This window comes from Vidua macroura, chromosome 7, assembly GCF_024509145.1.
Source record: "Vidua macroura isolate BioBank_ID:100142 chromosome 7, ASM2450914v1, whole genome shotgun sequence".
Classification (NCBI taxonomy): domain Eukaryota; kingdom Metazoa; phylum Chordata; class Aves; order Passeriformes; family Viduidae; genus Vidua; species Vidua macroura.
Window position 1 is genome coordinate 18,862,470 of NC_071577.1, and position 17,383 is coordinate 18,879,852.

At 50.6% G+C, this 17,383-nt stretch overlaps 3 protein-coding genes across 3 annotated transcripts; all 3 read right to left on the reverse strand.

Annotated features, from left to right (window-relative positions):
- Positions 1-866: 866 nt before the first annotated feature.
- Positions 867-2,282, reverse strand: HOXD11 (homeobox D11). Its single transcript, XM_053982700.1, has 2 exons — positions 1,676-2,282; positions 867-1,102 (listed from the first exon to the last, which is right to left on the reverse strand). The coding sequence occupies exons 1-2, from the start codon at positions 2,280-2,282 to the stop codon at positions 867-869; spliced, it is 843 nt and encodes a 280-aa protein (XP_053838675.1).
- Positions 2,283-8,517: 6,235 nt separating this feature from the next.
- Positions 8,518-9,655, reverse strand: HOXD12 (homeobox D12). Its single transcript, XM_053982956.1, has 2 exons — positions 9,094-9,655; positions 8,518-8,756 (listed from the first exon to the last, which is right to left on the reverse strand). Exons 1-2 carry the CDS (start codon positions 9,653-9,655, stop codon positions 8,518-8,520), a joined length of 801 nt encoding a protein of 266 aa, XP_053838931.1.
- A 5,509-nt stretch (positions 9,656-15,164) lies between these two features.
- On the reverse strand, positions 15,165-16,926 carry HOXD13 (homeobox D13). Its single transcript, XM_053982825.1, has 2 exons — positions 16,209-16,926; positions 15,165-15,415 (listed from the first exon to the last, which is right to left on the reverse strand). The coding sequence occupies exons 1-2, from the start codon at positions 16,924-16,926 to the stop codon at positions 15,165-15,167; spliced, it is 969 nt and encodes a 322-aa protein (XP_053838800.1).
- Positions 16,927-17,383: the final 457 nt, after the last annotated feature.

Sequence of the window (17,383 nt, forward strand, 5' to 3'; positions counted from 1 at the left end):
AGTAAAGGTAGCACCATCAGAAGTGATGGTCTGCAGACAGCCATGTTGGCTCTGTCTCACAGCGAACGGGGAAGGTACACATACCTACAAAGAAGAGTTAGGCATCTGAACTATAACTTAATGAAAATGCTTTTTAAATAACCCGGGTAGGCTTCCTCACGTTATTATTTAACTGAACTTGGCTCTAGCCCGGAAAACGCTAGGATCCTTCAGAGATGGAAATCCATACAGTCCACGGAAGTTATAACCTTAACTTTACTAGAAACCATTTATTCACATGAAAAAGACAGTGGCCCATGCTTTTGGGTGACAATTGAAACATATATATATATTTTTTTATATATAGCGAGCGTACATTTACCATCTCTTAAATAAACCGCATTCACTTAAAGGGAGGAAAGTGTTATCCTAGCTCAAAAGCAACAACAACAGAGCCTCCCCCCCCGAACTCAATGAATTGTAAGGAACAACTACCAGACACACTGCAGGTCCATTGCTGGCACTGTGGGAGAGGGAAAAAAAGCACCTTTGGCGAAAAACACTCGAGAGTGGACAGTTGGATTTACCCTAGTTTCCCCTTATCAGGAATCTGCTCCGCCAAGCCCCGAAATCTCCAGTGGCCATTCAGTGTGGGGAGTTGCACATGAAAATGAAACTTTGAGTTCCGCAGGGTGGATGTGTCAAGTAAACAAATTAACTTTTGCATTCAGATGGTAGGTCAGAGAGACCGGTGTATTCTTTGTTTTTCTTCTTTCTTCCTGTTCTCTTGCTTTTTTTTTTTTTAATATATTTTTTCTTTTTTTTTCTTTTCTTTTCTTTTTTTTTTTTTTTTGTGGTTTTTGTTTTGTTTTGTTTTGTTTTGTTTTTCAAAACAAGGGATTCCCTGTGAAATATTGGAGTCGATCCCTGTTCAGTTTCTTTTCTTTCATCCTTCGATTCTGGAACCAGATTTTAACTTGCCGGTCAGTGAGGTTGAGCATTCTGGACAGCTGCAGTCTCTTCTCTTTGTTTATGTACACGTTGAAGAAAAATTCCCGTTCCAGTTCTCTTATCTGATATTTGGTATAGGGGCACCTCTTTTTCCTTGATCGCTGGGGAATTGCTGAAATTCAAGAGAGAAGAAACTGATTCACGCTGCTGCTACGAACGTGCTCAGCTAGGGTTTGATGAGAGACTTTGATAATATCCCATTGCCTGCAAAGCAGCCCTCTAGCACTTCAAAAAATATTCCTGACGCTTATAATCTCCGGGTGACTTAACAAGAAAAGCTAATATTTCCCAACTTCTCCTTAAAAAAGAGCTCTTCGAGCAATACAGAGAGATATTTAAATGGGCTGGAAAAATTCCAAGTTTCTCAAACTCCTCTCACACACACCCCCCGCCCCAAACAAACGAAGATCTTAAGCTCTAAACCGAAGGCAGCTCTGAGCACTACCTGTGAAATCTCTCCGTCTGCCCCCGATGAATCAACAATTTAATAACAATTAATATCCTCTTCCAAGAATACCTTAAGCCCACCTAAATTGGTTTCCTATCGTAAACACGCTTTACAACGGTAAAGGAAATCTTATAGGATATATAAAATCCTTTGGATGCTTATAAAATTGCACATAAAATGCGGCTTGACAAAGTGTTGGCCTTGTACTCTTGCCCCCAATTTACTACTGATACCTACCTGAACTGTTGCTCTTCTCTGCAACAGCCTCACCAGAAGGGGAATCGGCGCTGTTTGCTGGTGTCACTTTCTTCTCCTGGCTGGAAGGTGTTTTACTGCAAGTGCTGTTCTGGGCTTTCAAGTCGCCCTTCTCCGCGTCCCCCTCGCTCTCGGAGTGCTGCTGGTACGGGGGTCCGGGGGCTGTCTCGTAAAACTGGTCGAAGCCTTGCGGCAGGATGCCGTTCCTCCCCACCGAGCTGTAGAAGTTGGAGGCGGCGGGAGACGGTCCGTGGTGGCCGCAGACAGGGTCCGTTTTGAACAACATTTCCGTCCTCCTGTTCGCAGGCTGCAGAAAGTCTCTGTGCATCACCTCTTCAGCTGAGTAATAAGGAGCATAACTGCCCCTATACTGCCATTTGCTGCGCTCTAATCCGTATTCCCTGAATGCTACTTCACGCACAGGTTGAACATGAGGTAAATTAGAAGAATAAGGAAAAGTCATTTGACAGGACGACGATTGAGACAAAAAAGAGGGTTTCGTCGAGAAATCTGAGGGTGAGACGTAATAGGCGCACCCTGGCAGATACATATTGGATGTGCCGTGACTGCAATCGTCAAACTCAGTCATGTCTTCCTTTTTGCGATTGCAAGCAACCAGGAGGCTTCAATGCATTGAACAAGATCCATCTATTGCACAAGAGGGTTTGGACAGGATCAACTAAGAAAAAATCCCCACCGTGTGCTGACGTGCAATTCATCTTGATTGATTCTAGTGGTAATTATGTCACGTGACGCGATGTAGAAATGTCCTTATATCTATATCAGCCCCTCGGAAAGGCTCCTAAGATCTCTCCAAAGAGCCCTCCCAGCACGGGGAGGCGAGCGCGCCGTTTGTACAAATATAGCCGGTTTTAAGTCTCATCCTTTCACCAGGCGATGTAAGATACACGTAGGTGGTGCGGATCACCTGGGGCCGCGCCGCCCGGGCAGGCGCCTGCCCACCGCCGGAGCCCGGCGCGCAGCCCCCCGCCCGCATCTCCGCCCGGCCTCCCTGGGCAGCGAGGGGGGAGCACTGCCACCGTCGGGGGAGGCAGCCCCCAGAGCGAGGGTTGGGGGCTCACGGACGGGCACCCCCGGCTCGGAAACGTGATCGCTTCCTCCTTAGAGGAAGCGATACTCTCCGGCCGCCGCTCAAGCAGATGATGAGCGGGTTCACTCAGGAAAGCCAAGTCCCATTCACACATTCGAGTGTACGACCGGATCTGCCCGCCCGGCTCCTGCAATCCACAGTTGGCATCAAAACCGGTCACGAAATTCAAAGCCTGAGTTTCGATCACCTCGTTTTCCCTCGCTTATAAGCCCAAACACTGCGCACTTGTGTCAAGGCGCCAAACTGAAATGAGAAATACGCAAACAGAACATCTCTCAGCAGCCGGATTTACGAAAGGGAGATACTTTCGGGCTCTCTATAAGGCAGAGGGCTATGGCAGGAAAAGAAGTCCACCAAGCACGGTTTCCTTGGGAAGCAGAGCAGCAGACAAAGTGACCTCTGTTCTCCTGCCTCCAACTCCCACCATAATGTTCATTTTCATTGGAAAGGAAAAGCAAGACTTGGGAGCTGGCGACACGCACAGCAGCCGCCAGCCTCGCTCCCGCCCTGCCTTCGAGGGCTCATTTTTTTGCCAATTTTCCTTTTTTCCTTAAAATATGATATTATAGAGACAAGCACAAACAGGGCCGCAAAGATTGAAAAGAGAGGAGAATAACAAATACACCAGCATAGCCCTATACTCGACCAATTCCTCATTCCAGCAACATTTGCCAGCTCTCCATGGGAATGGGTTTTTTCCGCCACTGTACCGCATTGCCAGGTTAGCTCCATCACATGTCGCTCTCCAAATAAACCCGCTATCTTGGGCGAGCTCCCCAGGCCGAGCACGGCCGCCTCCGGACCCCCCAGCAATTCCCGGGCGGAGGCTCCGGCAAGTATCCGGCTCGACAGGCCCCGTATCACCTCCACAAAGGCACCTCCAGGTCCCACAGCAAGCGGAGAGCCCGGCAGGTGGGGAGCCAGCCCCACAGAGCTCCGGGCAAATGGGGAGGAGGCCCGTGGACTCCCCGGCTCCTCGAGGCGGCCGTGCCCGCTGAGGACTCGTCTCCGCTGCTACAGGAACCTCCTGCTCGCCCTCGGCTACGCCATGCGGAGAGGCTGCGGGGGCGGGAGCCCCGCAGCCCGGGCTGCGCCCCGCACCCTGCCCCCCGCCCCGCCGGTGCCACCGCCACCGGCACTGCCCCTTCTGCATCCCCTAGCTCCCCACAGCAGTCGAGGGCTACCCAAGGGGCTTCCATGCCGCAGTCCAGCTAGCCCTTTCTAAAAATAAAAAGACCAAAGCCAGGCAGATAGAGTTTATTCTTAACACCCCCCACCGCCGCCTCTTTCTTTCCTTTTCTCTTTTCTTTGTACAGTTGGATTCTTTTTTTTTTTTTTTTTTTTTTTTTCCTTTGGTGCCTCACTCGCAAAACACCTCAAACGCCACACATTGCTCCCAGCAGATAGACTCTTGCAAGTCGCAAGTTATTACTAGAAATCAAAGCACAGAACCACCACTCCCTCCCTTAATCGGCTTCCGAGCCCTCTCGGTTCTGCTGCAACAGAAAAAAAACAGCCTCCCAAAAATGATGTCTGTGCAGTTAAAATGGCTCCTGTGTCACTAATTACCCTGGACCTTGCAGCAAAGCAGGGCAGGGCTCCGTTCGGATTGTGCCCCCCCCAAGGTTTCTGATCGCCCATCTCCTCACGAGAGATGGTTTTGGAAACCTATGGAGCTTCATTTTCTTTACCGTTCAAACAACTAATTGTGCCTTAGCCAGAATCTTTCACCTTCTTTTCGATGCAACAAGCCTAGCATCAATTAAATTTTGGCTCAGGAGCCAAGCGGTTTCAACTAATTCAAGTTCAAAGACATGGCGACGATTTGTCAGTACGAAAGCTCTTTTAGGAAACAGTCCTTTAAGAAACGATCTAATTTGGGAAATGTGAGACCAATACCACAGCAGAGACCCCTCTGGAATAAGGCAGAGCTGGGGGTCCCCGCCTGCCAGAGCGTTTTCACTCTGGGGTCGGTACCAGCCCAGCTCTGAACATCACAATAACAGCCCCCCCCCTTTTTTTTTTCCCCCTTTTCCCTTACACAGATTAAATAGCATCGAAACACAAATGCACATCATGTACACAATCAGGCGAATACTTTACCGTTAGGCGTCTTGAAACATCTGCAATCGTTGCCTGGAATCACCAAGTATTCAGGTCCAAGAGACATTTCCAAACGCCCTCCGTGGAAATTAAGGCGACTTGCGTAACGTTTGGGCTTAAAAATATGCCCGGTCCGGCTGGAGAAGATGCGGTATTTTTGTGCCACCCAAGATAAGACACTAACTTGACCTTAACTTTGTTATGGCGCCCCTAGTATCTGGAGAACGTGAACAGACACTGTCTGGCAGCTCTCGTAAAAACCGACTGGAGAAGAGATTCTGAGTCATTTCATTTATTGCCACTACAGTTCTGCAAGAAAGCTTTTCCTCTCTGCCAAACTTTAATTATTTATGCTCTTTTAGGAAGCACAAAGGCATCCAGAGCCATTCCCAACAAACCAAGTTACGTTTGCAGCCTTATCAAAAGAGGAGGGATGGAGGAGCCTCCTCGAAGGGCTTGAACACGTTTAGGCTGCGGTGGAAATGCAAAGATGTTTATGTTTGAGAAAATAAAGGGATGAACCGTCGCCTGCATGCTGCGGAGGGATGCGGACGCGAACGCAGCAAGCGGGTGCCCGCCGCTCCATCCCGCCCCGCATACACCCGCAATGCCGGTACAGGGGGCACCTGATAAGACACCCGAAATAATCCAGTGGAAGGGCGTGGAGTACATCCACCTCACTCGGGTGCATCTCCTGTGCACCCAGCCGGCGTGTTCCACACGCTTGTGCACACGTGTGCCCAGGGGACAGCTCGGGTGGGTGTGCACAGGCAGAGCCGCACAGGCAGGGCGCGCCCTGCGTCTGCAGCTCTGCCACGCGTGTGTGCCTCCCCACGCCCGAACCACTGTCCTCGCCCACTGCTTCAGAGGAAGGGATGAAACCTGGAGTGTGGGCACGCGTGAAATCATGCACCATTTTCTACCGCAGATGTGTATGTGAACAGCATGAGCCCACAAACACGTACGTCTGAGTGTGCACACACGGTTACACACAACGGGCGCTACTGAAAAGAGTGCATCTATAGATACACAAACACATACAGAGATACATGATACACAGACTTTCTCAACAAACCGCAATTTAGATCCTACCTCCTCTGCCTTTTCTCTTTCCTTAGGCGATTTAGACTAGGAGCCTCACAATAAGCCATCATCGTGGATCAGATGCGTTTAATAAATAATATATTGCCTTTCACATATTTTCATCCGAGGTTCCTCTTCGGATTTCATATCACCCATGTAATAAAGGGACGGGTTGTACTGGGGAGGACTAGGATAGGGAAGAACAGAGCAATGGGTCAATTTCTCATGGACTGTAGCCGTCTGAGTAGTATTCCAGGAGAGGGTAAGAAAAGGGGCTTTATCTGGTTTTTGCTCTTCTCCTGGCTTGCATCATTGGGGTTGCTCCTAGTTTTTTTTTAATTAGAGAATGCCACTGGATGAAGAGACCATCATTGTCCGCAATGCGTCAACTCCCAGCACAGAGGCTGAACGTAACGAAGATTTGGAGGGACCTAGGAATGGTTCCTGTGGCTGTGGATGGCTGGGTGTGCATCCCTTGCCCCCGGGGAGCTGTCACCCGGCGAGGCTTCGTCCCCGCTTTCCTACTGGCAGCCACCCCCGTCATGGGCGAGGTAGGGTTTTCTCTGCATTGGGCAATGCGGGCGGTAAGTGTGGCGACAAATGCTTCGGGCTGGTTTTCCTTCTCCCCCTGAAACACCACCCAAGCGTTACCTTTGGGACTCCCTGGAAAGCTTTTGGGAAAATGGTTACGTCTCTGCCCGCCTAGAAATCCGGGATTTAGCTCCAAATTAATCTGGACTACCGTGCCCTCTCGAGCAGTACTTGCAAGCACAGGAGGAGGAGCAAAGTTCAAATATGATTCTATATGAAATAATGAGTTTATTGCCTTTGGGAAGGCTATAGCCCCGTGTAAGTAGGCAGCAGCTTTGTGCCGTTCCTAGCAGTTGTTTAGACTTTTTATATACGCCACGAAGAACCATATCTGAACCTATTTCACACAGCAGAAAAGAAGGCAGAGTGTGCCAGCCTAATTATTGTTACTGTTGGGAGCCGTGGAAATGCTTTTCGTTAAGAAATGAAGACTTAGGTTGAAACTGCAGCCAAAAGGCATTTTAATACGGACCTATAAATCCATGAGATTTTTCTTTTAGAACTCATATTCTGAGGTATCGGACTAAGGGCAGTGTGTAGTTTCCTCAGGCCTTGGAGCTCTGGCCAGTCTGACTGCCCTGGTGTTGCAGCGGCCGGCAGCTCTCGGCAGAGAAAGCCTCTCATCAAGATGCGGAAAAAAATCGGTCTAAATGTCATCCCAAAACAGTGATCAAACGGCTTAGACATTGCTACCAGCCCCTCTGGTTGGGTTATCTCCTGAGGTTTATATCTGGGCAGAACCCCGAACCGTTCTTACTTTTCCCTCTTACAAATTTATGCAGCAAAGGCCATGGGGACTGACTGGTGAAATAATCAGTCCCACCAAAACCTCCGTGCTCTTCCGACTCCCGTGCCTGCAGCACCTCGGGGTGAGACGTGGGTCCCAGCCGCGCCTCAGCCGCTGTGAGCCTGGGCCTCTGTCCCGGCACCGCCCGCTGTCTTTCGCCTGCTGGGGCAGAGCTTGGACAAGGCCAAAGTCAGGAGCGCTGCAAGGGCAGGGCCCGACCCGGCCTCCTGGGGAGGCACCGGCGCCCGACTCCGCGGCCCCTGCGCTGCCGCGGGACTCCGCGCTGGCCTGGAGGCGGCTGGCACACGGCGAGGGGGAGAGGGGCGCTTTTTCCCGAGAGAGGAACCCCTCGGCCGTGCCCGTGGAGCAGCCCTGCCCGCGGCCCGCGGGCGGCGGCCCCGCCGGCGCGCACACAGGGGCCTCCCGGCCGTGCTGTGCCGTCGGGGCGGGCCGCCCCAGCGGAGCGGGGCCGAGCGGCCGCCGCTGAACCGGCGCTGAACCGGCGCTCAGGTTACGCGCGGGCCTTGCGCGGGTGTCACGTGCGCTCTCCGCCGGGCTGCGGTCGGATCTGCGGCTCCGGGGGCTGGCGGGGGGAGGGTGGAAATGGAAAAAAAAAAAAAAAAAAAAAAAAAAGACTAAAGAAAAAGGTTTATTTGCTAACCACTTTCCCCATCGCTGCTCGAGCAGGTTACTCCAAACCACAAAACAAGCCGGCGCTGCAGGCTCGCCCTGGCGTGCAGGACAGCAGATGAAGAGAGCAGCCGGGACTCACAGAGCTGACGTCTTTACTAGGCGTTATTCCTTTATTTTGCTGCAAAATGGTGTTTACATACAGATAAAAGATATCGATCTTAGTTTAGCACCGCTTGTTCTCCGGGGAAAGAGAGGGTGGGATGCAGGACAGAATCTATATAAATGGAGAAAGAAAGGTAAAAAGCTGATAATACATGTTTCCATGCTGGTCCGGCTCGTCTTCTTCATCTTGGCTAAGAACTCAGCGCTGCCTATTTACGCAGGGATCCTACGCGTTTTGAGAATTTGGTTTAAACGGTAAAAAGACACACTCCCCGCGTTTCACTGGCGCGTACGCTCTACTCTAGGGGTGAACACTCCGGGCACAAGTTCATGCAGGAACGGGCGGACTCTGCTCTAGTACATAGAAAGAGCCTGCTCTCGCATTACTACTCTTTTCTTTTTCATCCTCCGGTTCTGAAACCAAATTTTAACTTGCTGATCGCTTAAATTCAGTCTGTTTGATAGTTCTTTCCTCTTCTGTCGGTTAATAAACTCATTGAGGAGAAACTCGTTTTCCAATTCAGCAATTTGTTGTTTTGTGTATGGTTTCCGTTTCTTTCTTGATCTCCCCTGGGTGGGGCACCAAGGCAAACCTACAACAAATACGTCGATAATTTAGTGGATCAAGTCTGGGTATACAAATATAGGAATATGCAAAAAAAAAAACAAAAAAAAAAACAAAAAAAAAACCCAACCCAAAAAAAACTAAGAAAACAAAAAACCAAAACCGCAATATATCAGAGCTAAACTAGGTCGGAAAACTGGGCAAAGCACATCTGACAGCACAATTTCTATCTAACCTCCGAGTCAGATTAAGCGACTTTTGCTCCGAAAGAGTTACAGGGAGGGTTACAAAGTAATTACAGGCATCTCTTAAAAAGAACGTATAGCTAGGTCGCTTCTAACTAAAGCGAGATATTTAAGGCATACCATCCTGCACTGAAGGTCTGAGGCATGACTGGACTGCTGCGGGCTGAACTGTCAGGTTCAAGTTGACGGGATTCTTGATGTCCTCCTTTAAGCTTGAATTGCAGGAATTCACTTCAAAAAGAGTAGCCGAGCCATGCAAACTTCTCTGCAGGCTCGAGTGGTCATACTTTACGGGCTTTAAGTTGGCTGTGTGAGTAACAGTTGGGTCATTTGCAAAAGATTGCCTCTGCCTGCATCTCTCCTCTTGTTTGGAGCTCGTATCGTGGGCGTAATATTTATTGTTGTCTTCCAGGCACTCCTTGTTGCCGTTGGAGCTGATGTTGATTGGAACGGAGCCGGGGAGGTAAGGCTGCGCCGCGCCGCCGAACGCGTGGCTCTGCGGCTGGGCTGCGCACGAACTTGAGCAAGTCCAGGGGATCGAGCTCCGGGGGTAGGAAATGGTGGGCAGAGCCGCCAATTGACTGCCATTAGCCCGCAAATTAGGAAAATAAAAGGAATCTGGCGATTGCAAATTCAAGAGAGAACCAACGTAGCCAGATCTGTAGAGACTGCGATCACACATTTCCAACAAAGGACTTCAGCTGTTCTTACAGCGGTATTTAGTTACAACAGGGAATAAGCGGAAAGCCTGAAACGATTGGACGAAACTTTGCAGACAGGTTCTTCAAAGCCGGTAATTTCAGCACCGCCTCCAGCGACCGAGCCACAGAGTCCCCCCCTCCCCACCCTTTTTTTTCTTTCTCTTCACCCCCACTTTTAAAAAGTCTTATGATAACACTTGAAATATGAAAATATCGAGCTCGCAAGGGGGAGGGGAAACCATGGTCTCTGCTTCTATAAAAGTAGCCGGGGCGGGTTGGCAGAGCTGCGGCGCCAGTGGAGAGATGAGCGGAAAACAAACATTTGCCGAGAGGACAGGGCAGGGCAGCCCCGGGTGCAGCCCCGGTGCCGGCGATGTTCCCCGGCTGGCAGTGCTCGCCGGCTGGCAGCACTCTCCGGGCCAGAACGATACCCACGGTAAGAGTGAGCACCGAGGACTGGAAATAACTTGTGATATCTATGAGATGTGGATGTTTAGGGCAAACGTAGGTACTTGTGCCCCTAACTGCATGATATGCATCTGCATATGCGTGCAAATAGAGTCTTAATCGATCGGCTGTTACCGGGATCGTCATTCTGCCACACCAATGGCCAGTATTCTCTTAGGTCCGCACGTCTGCCCTTTTTACCCCTTTTGCCTTTCACCTTCACTTGGAAGCGCTTCTAGGCAAACAACGCTTCTAAAACTCGGAATCTGTTTTGTCTTTGAAATACAATCAAACAAGAATCAACAGAGAATAGCGAGAGCAACAAGACGGAATTACCTGGGCAACCCTCTGAGATTAAATAAGTAAATAAACAAACAAATAAAATCGGAAGAGTTCAAGAAAGAAAATGCCAGGATCTGCTCTTCATCAGAGAGGGTGTGAATGCAGCAGCGGGCAGAGGGGAGAGTCAGCCTCATCTCCCAGTTTGTGTGAGAGGAATTTTTCCTCTTATGAGAAGAAAATAATCCCTTACTGTTGTATTACTCTGTTATTTTGGGGAGTTACACATACTTTTATATTTTTGATTGATCAAACAAGAGACCATATATTCCATTATCTCTCTCATTTCCCCACAGCCCCAGAGTTATTAAAATCATATCTGAGAGCATCCTCACAGGGGATTTCTCGTGTCCTTTCCCAAACCGTGCGGTTCGTGAGACAGAGAAGAGGCAAGGCCCCGTGTGCTGCACCCAAAGGCTCTGTCAGGGAGCTGGAAGGCTCGGGAAGGAGTGGAGTACCCATGGGCTCCGTGCTCCCGGCCGCTCCCTGCCCCACCATCCCACAAATCCGCGGGACACTCTGGAGGCCGATCGGCCAACCGGACCGGGTGTTTATTTTCTCGGCCTCTTTCCCAAGAAGATCTCCCCTGGTGTGTGCGAGTCCGGCGTCAAGCGAAGCCTTAATGCCCGGATTTTTCCACTTTCATTACCTCGGTTAAAAACTTGAACCTAGTTAGCATGTAGGGTTAATTTTCCCTGTTATTATCCTCTTAATCACAGTTTTAATCTCGGTTTTATTTCTAAGGCGAGATCAGAGACGCTGCCCTTCTTGACATTGTCCTAATCAAATTCATCTTTCTGTTTAATGGGAAATTGAGGGAAATTCTGCAGTAATTTCATTGCCCTGGAAAAAAAATCTTTAAATGATTGCTCTCTCCTAGACCACACAGGACCACACAAGCACCGCTGGAGGATATTGCTGACCACTGCCTTTAATTTTTATTGTTTGAATTATGTCTACCAATTGAATCTCCCTCTTATTAGCTGACTTGTATTCTAACTTTGTGTTCCCTAAGAAGATGGGCAATATTTTTTTTTTCATAATTGCCTTTTATGAAACAGCTGATTTTCGGTTCTTGGAAGAGAAAAGGAACATTCAGTTCAAAGGCTGTATTTTTGTCCGCAATAAACACAAGGAATGGATGTGAGTTCCCAGTTACCGGAAAGAAAGGTGACACTTCAAACTAACTTTAATGGGGTTAGAGAAAACAGAGCTTTCAATTAATATTCAACTCATTTGTAATTGCTAATTAATTAAAAAAATTAAAAAGAATGAAAGGAAAAAAAAAAAAAAAAGAGAACATAATAAAAACCTGAAATAGCTGGAGACACTCACAGTTACGGAAAAATGTTTAAATCTACATGGAAAACATTTGCAGAAGCATCATGTTCCAGAGGCAGCTGGCCTCGGAGCCGAGGGGAGCGGGGTGGAGTGGAAGGAGAGCCTCGTACGGGCTTGTGCTGCTTTTTCCAGCCGCAGCCGGCTGCTGGTTTGGGGGCAGCGTGTTAATGCCTCGGGTGTCCCCCCGCCTGTGTCTGTACAGGAAATATCACCACTGAGGAGCAGGGCGACCCGGAGGCCTGCTTTCACACGCTCCTTTCCTCTTTTCCGCTTTTTTTTTTTTTTTTTTTTTTTTTTTTTCCTGGTTTTTAAACAGGCGTCCGGATAGGCCTGGACATCAGAGCTGACCACACGCTATAATTTCACTGGCATAGTCTTCCAGTTTACAGACGAAGGGTGCTCTGCGTGTGACCGAACAGCCTCCCTCGCTCATTTATCACTCGGAAACGCGGCGCCCGAAGCGGAAGGCTTCCCCTGCCTATGCCGGGGGTTGTCCAGGAGATGGCAGGATTGCCTCAGACATGGCTGGGAAATAGCGCTGCCTGACAGGAGCCCAGCAATGCATCACTGCGCCACCGTGCATTTGCAATTCGGTTTGTCGAGGTACATGTTAATTATCTGCAATAACGTGCGCTACATTTCAGACGAACCATCATACCCTTTTCTCTAAACATAGCTGTGGCCGCCTACAGCTGGGGCTGCGCGGCTGCAGCCCGGCCCCGGGGCCACGTGCAGCTGATGTCTTGAAGAGTCCAAGCTGTGGCCAAGAAGGGTTTGAACAAGGCTCGCCAATGCCCCAGCTCCAGGCTTAGAAAACCCTTCTAATCTCAGCCGGTAGGTAGGGGGGCAGATGTGCGCCTCATCTTCCTCCTGCCTGTAGCTGTTGGCTTCTTAATGATTCTGAACGTTCTTACGAAACTACAAGGCGACTCCTCTCCATCTGGTACCGATTTGCCAGACAGTTCGGGTTTCCTTCTGCCCGAGGAAGGCGGCTTTGCCTCGGCAAACTGCGCCTTCTGAAAGCCCGGAGCCCGGCAAAGCCAAAGGTTAAGCCTGGAAGGAGGAAGAGAACAGCCCGCGATGGCTCCGCGGCCGGGAAACAAAACAGCTCTGGCAGTGCCCGGCCGGCCGTCTGCAGGGAGACTCGGTGGGAGGAAAAACCTGTGTAGAATTAATGTCTGTATGTGTGGGTGAGTGGGGGTGCCAAGGGGGAGAAGACAAGAATTTAAAACATTCGGAGAAAAGAAGGTTGCATCAGCAGAGAGGGCTGTTCCAGGCACGTAAATGATGAGCAGCGCAAGTGTCCTTTTATACTAGAATTAAACAAAAATGCTCTTTGCGATAAAATCTGAGCTGCTCAGAAATGGACTTTTTTCGTCCTTTCAGGGAAAACAAACGCCATGAACGTGCGAGCAGAGTAGAAAGGGGAAGGAAGAGGGAGGAGGAGGCGGAAGATAACCTCCCGATGGAGCCAGCCGGCTGCAGAGAAAACGGAGGGGCATCGCTCCGGGCCGGCCGCCGGGGAAGCGGCAAGTGCCGGGACGTTTTGGAAATGGAGAACAAAGGGCGGCGGGCCGCCCTCGCCGCCAGGCACCGGGCAGGCGGAGCAGGACTCGGAGGGAGAGGGGAGACACAGCCTTTCGCCTGCTTCCCACGCCGTGTATTTCTCGCCGGCAACATTTCTTTCTCACTAAAACCCTTTCCTGTCGACAAGGCACTCTCCGATGCTCTTCCTCATCCTTTAATGCGCGTCTCATTCTATCTACCTCTCATTTGCCAGGAACGGCGTCCTGTGTCCCTGAGAGGATCCCAGGCAAACCTAGAGCCCGTGAAACCCCCTGCAGCAAAAGAAGGCGAATTGCTTTCTTTTTATATACAGCGAAAAGAAATAGTTTTATTAAAGATGATTCAGGAAAAGATTTGCAACATCGTTGACAGTTTGGAAGTTCAGATTGTATTTCCAACACAAAGTAAAAGCTGACTTTGAGACACATTTTCAAAAAACGGTTTATGGAGAAATAGGCTTATCGTATGTTTTACCTCATACAAGGGTAATCAAAATGTTTAGAGCAATAGTATATTATAATAAATAATACTAGTTTGGAACACATTTTAATAATTAGATGAGGCACATTAACAGAGAGGATACCACTTCTCTCTCCTAGCTGTTGATTAGTGTGTCTGATCACCCTCTGTATATCATAACATGCACACTAGGTCTAAAAGAATTTAAAAATCGACAAAATCTTAGCCTTTCGGCCTATATAAATTATGGCATCTTTTGAATTTCCTTATTTATTGCTTCTGTCATTAACACCCGTTTAGTTTTGTAAATTAAAACCTAGCAGTGACCTTCGCTTGTCCATCAGGAAGTTTTTGGGCGTGAGGAAGTAGAAGAGTCTTGGGCTGGTCCAGACAAACAGGGCAGAGCGGACATTTCCCGCCAGGTCTGTGCAGGTCCATACACACCTCTGGAGGGGCAACCTCTCCTCTGGCAGCAGGGCGAGCTGGCCAATCCATCATGCCGAAAGCGCTGCCCCGAGTCACCGCGATCTGCGCCTCCGCGGAGCTCTCGGACTCGCAGCTCCGCCTGGGACAAAAGATCTTCCCTTTTTCAGCCGGGGCTCCATTTCCAGCCGGGAAGCGTGGACTCCTTGCACTGAAAATGAAACTGCGGCGGATAAAACCCACAAACCCAAGCTCAACCTCAAACTTGCAGGACGGGGAGCGCGGTGGGACATCCTGCGATTCTATGCCCCGCAACAGCTCGGAGAGGTTCTCCCTTCCTCGACAAAGTAATAACAATTTCTGCTGCAGCCAGTAACCCTCCACGCAATTCTCTCCGGGTCCCAGTGGGCCAGGCAAGTTTGGCAGAAGCCGGGTGCTGCCACGGGTCTGTATTCCGGCTTTCTTGTATTTCCGATTGATTTTTTTTTTTTTCACTCGGCGTGTTTTGAAGTTTATGATACCAAATCAAAACTGACACTTTCTGGCACTGGCTGTTGCTCAGAGAAAAAAAAAATCACAGAATACCCCCCAAAGACTTAAGCATTAAAAAAAATTATAAATTTTACCGTTCAACATATTTAAATTCGTTTATACTGGCCTAGAGGGAAAAACAGAAAATATAATTAATATTAATATTATTATTATTTTCAAAAAGAAGAAACTATAATTCAATTCAATACTTGTCAACACTCCCTTACACTGAGAGAAAAACGCTGACTTTCATGGAAAACAATTCCCGACATTTCGCCACCGCTGGAAGGACAAAAAAAAATTAAATATATTTTCAAAAGTCTTTTCAAAAGTCTTTAGCTGGTGGTTGAGTTTATATTTTTATCACTGTCCGCAATTAATGTATCAGGATACATTGTCTTTCAGTTTGGAGACTATTTTCTTATCCTTCACCCTCCTGTTCTGAAACCAAATGGTAACTTGTCTCTCAGACAGGTTCGTGGCTGCGGATATCCTTCGCCTCTTGTCCTTGTTAATGAACTTGTTAATGGCATATTCATTCTCGAGTTCTTTAAGCTGCAGTTTTGTATACGGCACTCGCTTCTTTCTCCCACGCCGGTAGACACACATATCGGGCTGGTTTAGTGCAACGTCCCCTATTGCAAAAGACATTATGTGAAAAATCAGAATTTTATTACAGGCTTTTAAAGCTTAACCGATACTTGTTGGGCACTGGTTTTCATGGGCAAATAAATAATGCCGGGTTGTTTACAGTTTATTATTATTTACACTGCCACATTATTTGCACTCTAGTAAAGCACCACCAAAACTTTGATGGACTGTCATCACTTTTCAGGCATGCATCGCTAACCGAGCATGCAGGGCGGTGGGGGCACTGGCTGGGGGGCTGAGAGTGGGTCGGTGCTGGCAGCGCACATACAGAAATCGTTTTGGTGAGAGTTTCCCGGGTTTGTTTGCATGTGGTTTGTGCCTCTGTGCCCTCACTGCTCGCGGTCTCTTAAGTGCTCTGGGGCCGCCGGATCAGTCGCCAGCCGGAGAGGCAGAGGAGAGCAAGCCTTCGAACCACCGTCCTGCAAACTTCAAACGCGACTATAAACCCGGCCACCGAGGGAAGCAGCGGGAGAAGGGCCCGAGGCCGCCCCGGTGCTCGCGGGCCGGGGGTCGGGTGCCCTGGCGCTGCTGGCGGGGAGGTTCTGGGGTCAGTCCCGCGGGTATGGAAAGCAGAGGGTGAGGATTTTCTCGGGGGTAGACGGCCGAGGGGGGAGTGAGAAAAAGAGAATATCCACCGCCCCCACCCTGCTGTATGCGTGTCTGTGCAGCGTGTCCAGCTCGGCAGGCCGCCCCTGCAGCCCGGGGGCGGGGGAGGGGACGGGAAGGCGGAGGAGGCGCGGGGGTGTTCTGCTCAGACCATTTCTCCCCCTCTCGTACCTGGAAAGGACGATTTCCAGAAGTGTGAGCTCTGTGTCTGATCTTTGGCACAGTAAACCTGACTATTCCAGCCATTAGCCAGAGTCCAAGACTGATAGCCCTCCATTGATATGTATGTTTCGTGTCTCGGTTCCCCAGAGCCAAACGTTGAGACCATGTCTATGTACCCAGGAACGTGCTGGTAAGGGGTTGTATAGCCCTGGTAGAAGGACACTTCCTTTGCCCTGGAGGAGACTTCATTGGCGGGGACACTCGTGCTGGTCAAGCTGGAGACGTCCATGTACTTTTCCACGGGAAAGCCGCCAATGGAGGCATGGGGGGGAGACTTCAGGGCGTTTTGCTGTATCCCAACCCCGTGGGACATCCTGCAGCTATAGTATCCATTGCCAAAGTGATACCCATAGCCCAGCGCGGGGGCGGCGGCCGGCGTGGTAGAGCCCGGGCAGTCCTTGGTCGGGGGGTCAGGCCTCGCCGCCGCCCCCGAGCGCTCCCCTCCGCCGGCGTAGGCAAAACCCGAGGCGGCGGCGGCAGCGGCGGCGGCGGCGGCCGCTCGGCCCGTGTGCGCCGCCCCGAAAACGGGCGAGGAGAGAAAATTACGGCACTGCCCGGGGGCTCCGCCGCCGCCGCCGCCGCCGCCGCCGCCGCCGCCGCCGCCGCTGCTGTCGCCGCGCAGTCCGTCCATCTCCCAGCTCGCTGCTTTGCTCATGGCCTTGCACATCGCGGGCGGCGGCGGCGGCTCGGTCCCCGGCCGGGCATGATGCGGATGGTTATTTGCCTCCAACAGGTTGGATCCTGGCGGTACGTTTATAAAAACGAAGTCCAGGTTGGGAGGGGGGACCGGGGCGGGGGCGGCCGGCCCCAGATTAGTTTGCCTCAGCCCGGGGGGCTGCTCATAGGCTGCCGTCGGAACATGTGACCCTCCCGCTGCCCGCACTGCCCCTTTCGCCTCGCAGTCCCCCGGTCGGCACCGACGGCGCCCCCACCCTCTACTCCCACCCCCGCCCCGCCGCCGCGCTCCCGCCCCGCCACGGCCCCTGCGCTGGAGCGGGGGGAGATTGGGCGGGCGAGCAGCGGTGATGCCCCTCCGGACCAACCTAGGCCCCCGTTGCTTCATCTCCCCCTTTCTCCTGCCCGCGGCTTCAAAAAGGCCAGCCGAGTACCACTGGACCTTTTGA

Bases quoted from the DNA above. Each gene is read 5' to 3' on its own strand.
- HOXD11 (XM_053982700.1), bottom strand. From the start codon at position 2,282: ATGACTGAGTTTGACGATTGCAGTCACGGCACATCCAATATGTATCTG. The intron at 1,103-1,675 runs GTAGGTATCAGT...CTTGAATTTCAG, and splicing joins AGAGAAGAGCAACAGTTCAG to CAATTCCCCAGCGATCAAGG.
- HOXD12 (XM_053982956.1), bottom strand. From the start codon at position 9,655: ATGTGTGATCGCAGTCTCTACAGATCTGGCTACGTTGGTTCTCTCTTG. The intron at 8,757-9,093 runs GTATGCCTTAAA...TATTTGTTGTAG, and splicing joins CAGACCTTCAGTGCAGGATG to GTTTGCCTTGGTGCCCCACC.
- HOXD13 (XM_053982825.1), bottom strand. From the start codon at position 16,926: ATGTGCAAGGCCATGAGCAAAGCAGCGAGCTGGGAGATGGACGGACTG. The intron at 15,416-16,208 runs GTACGAGAGGGG...CTTTTGCAATAG, and splicing joins CTGGAAATCGTCCTTTCCAG to GGGACGTTGCACTAAACCAG.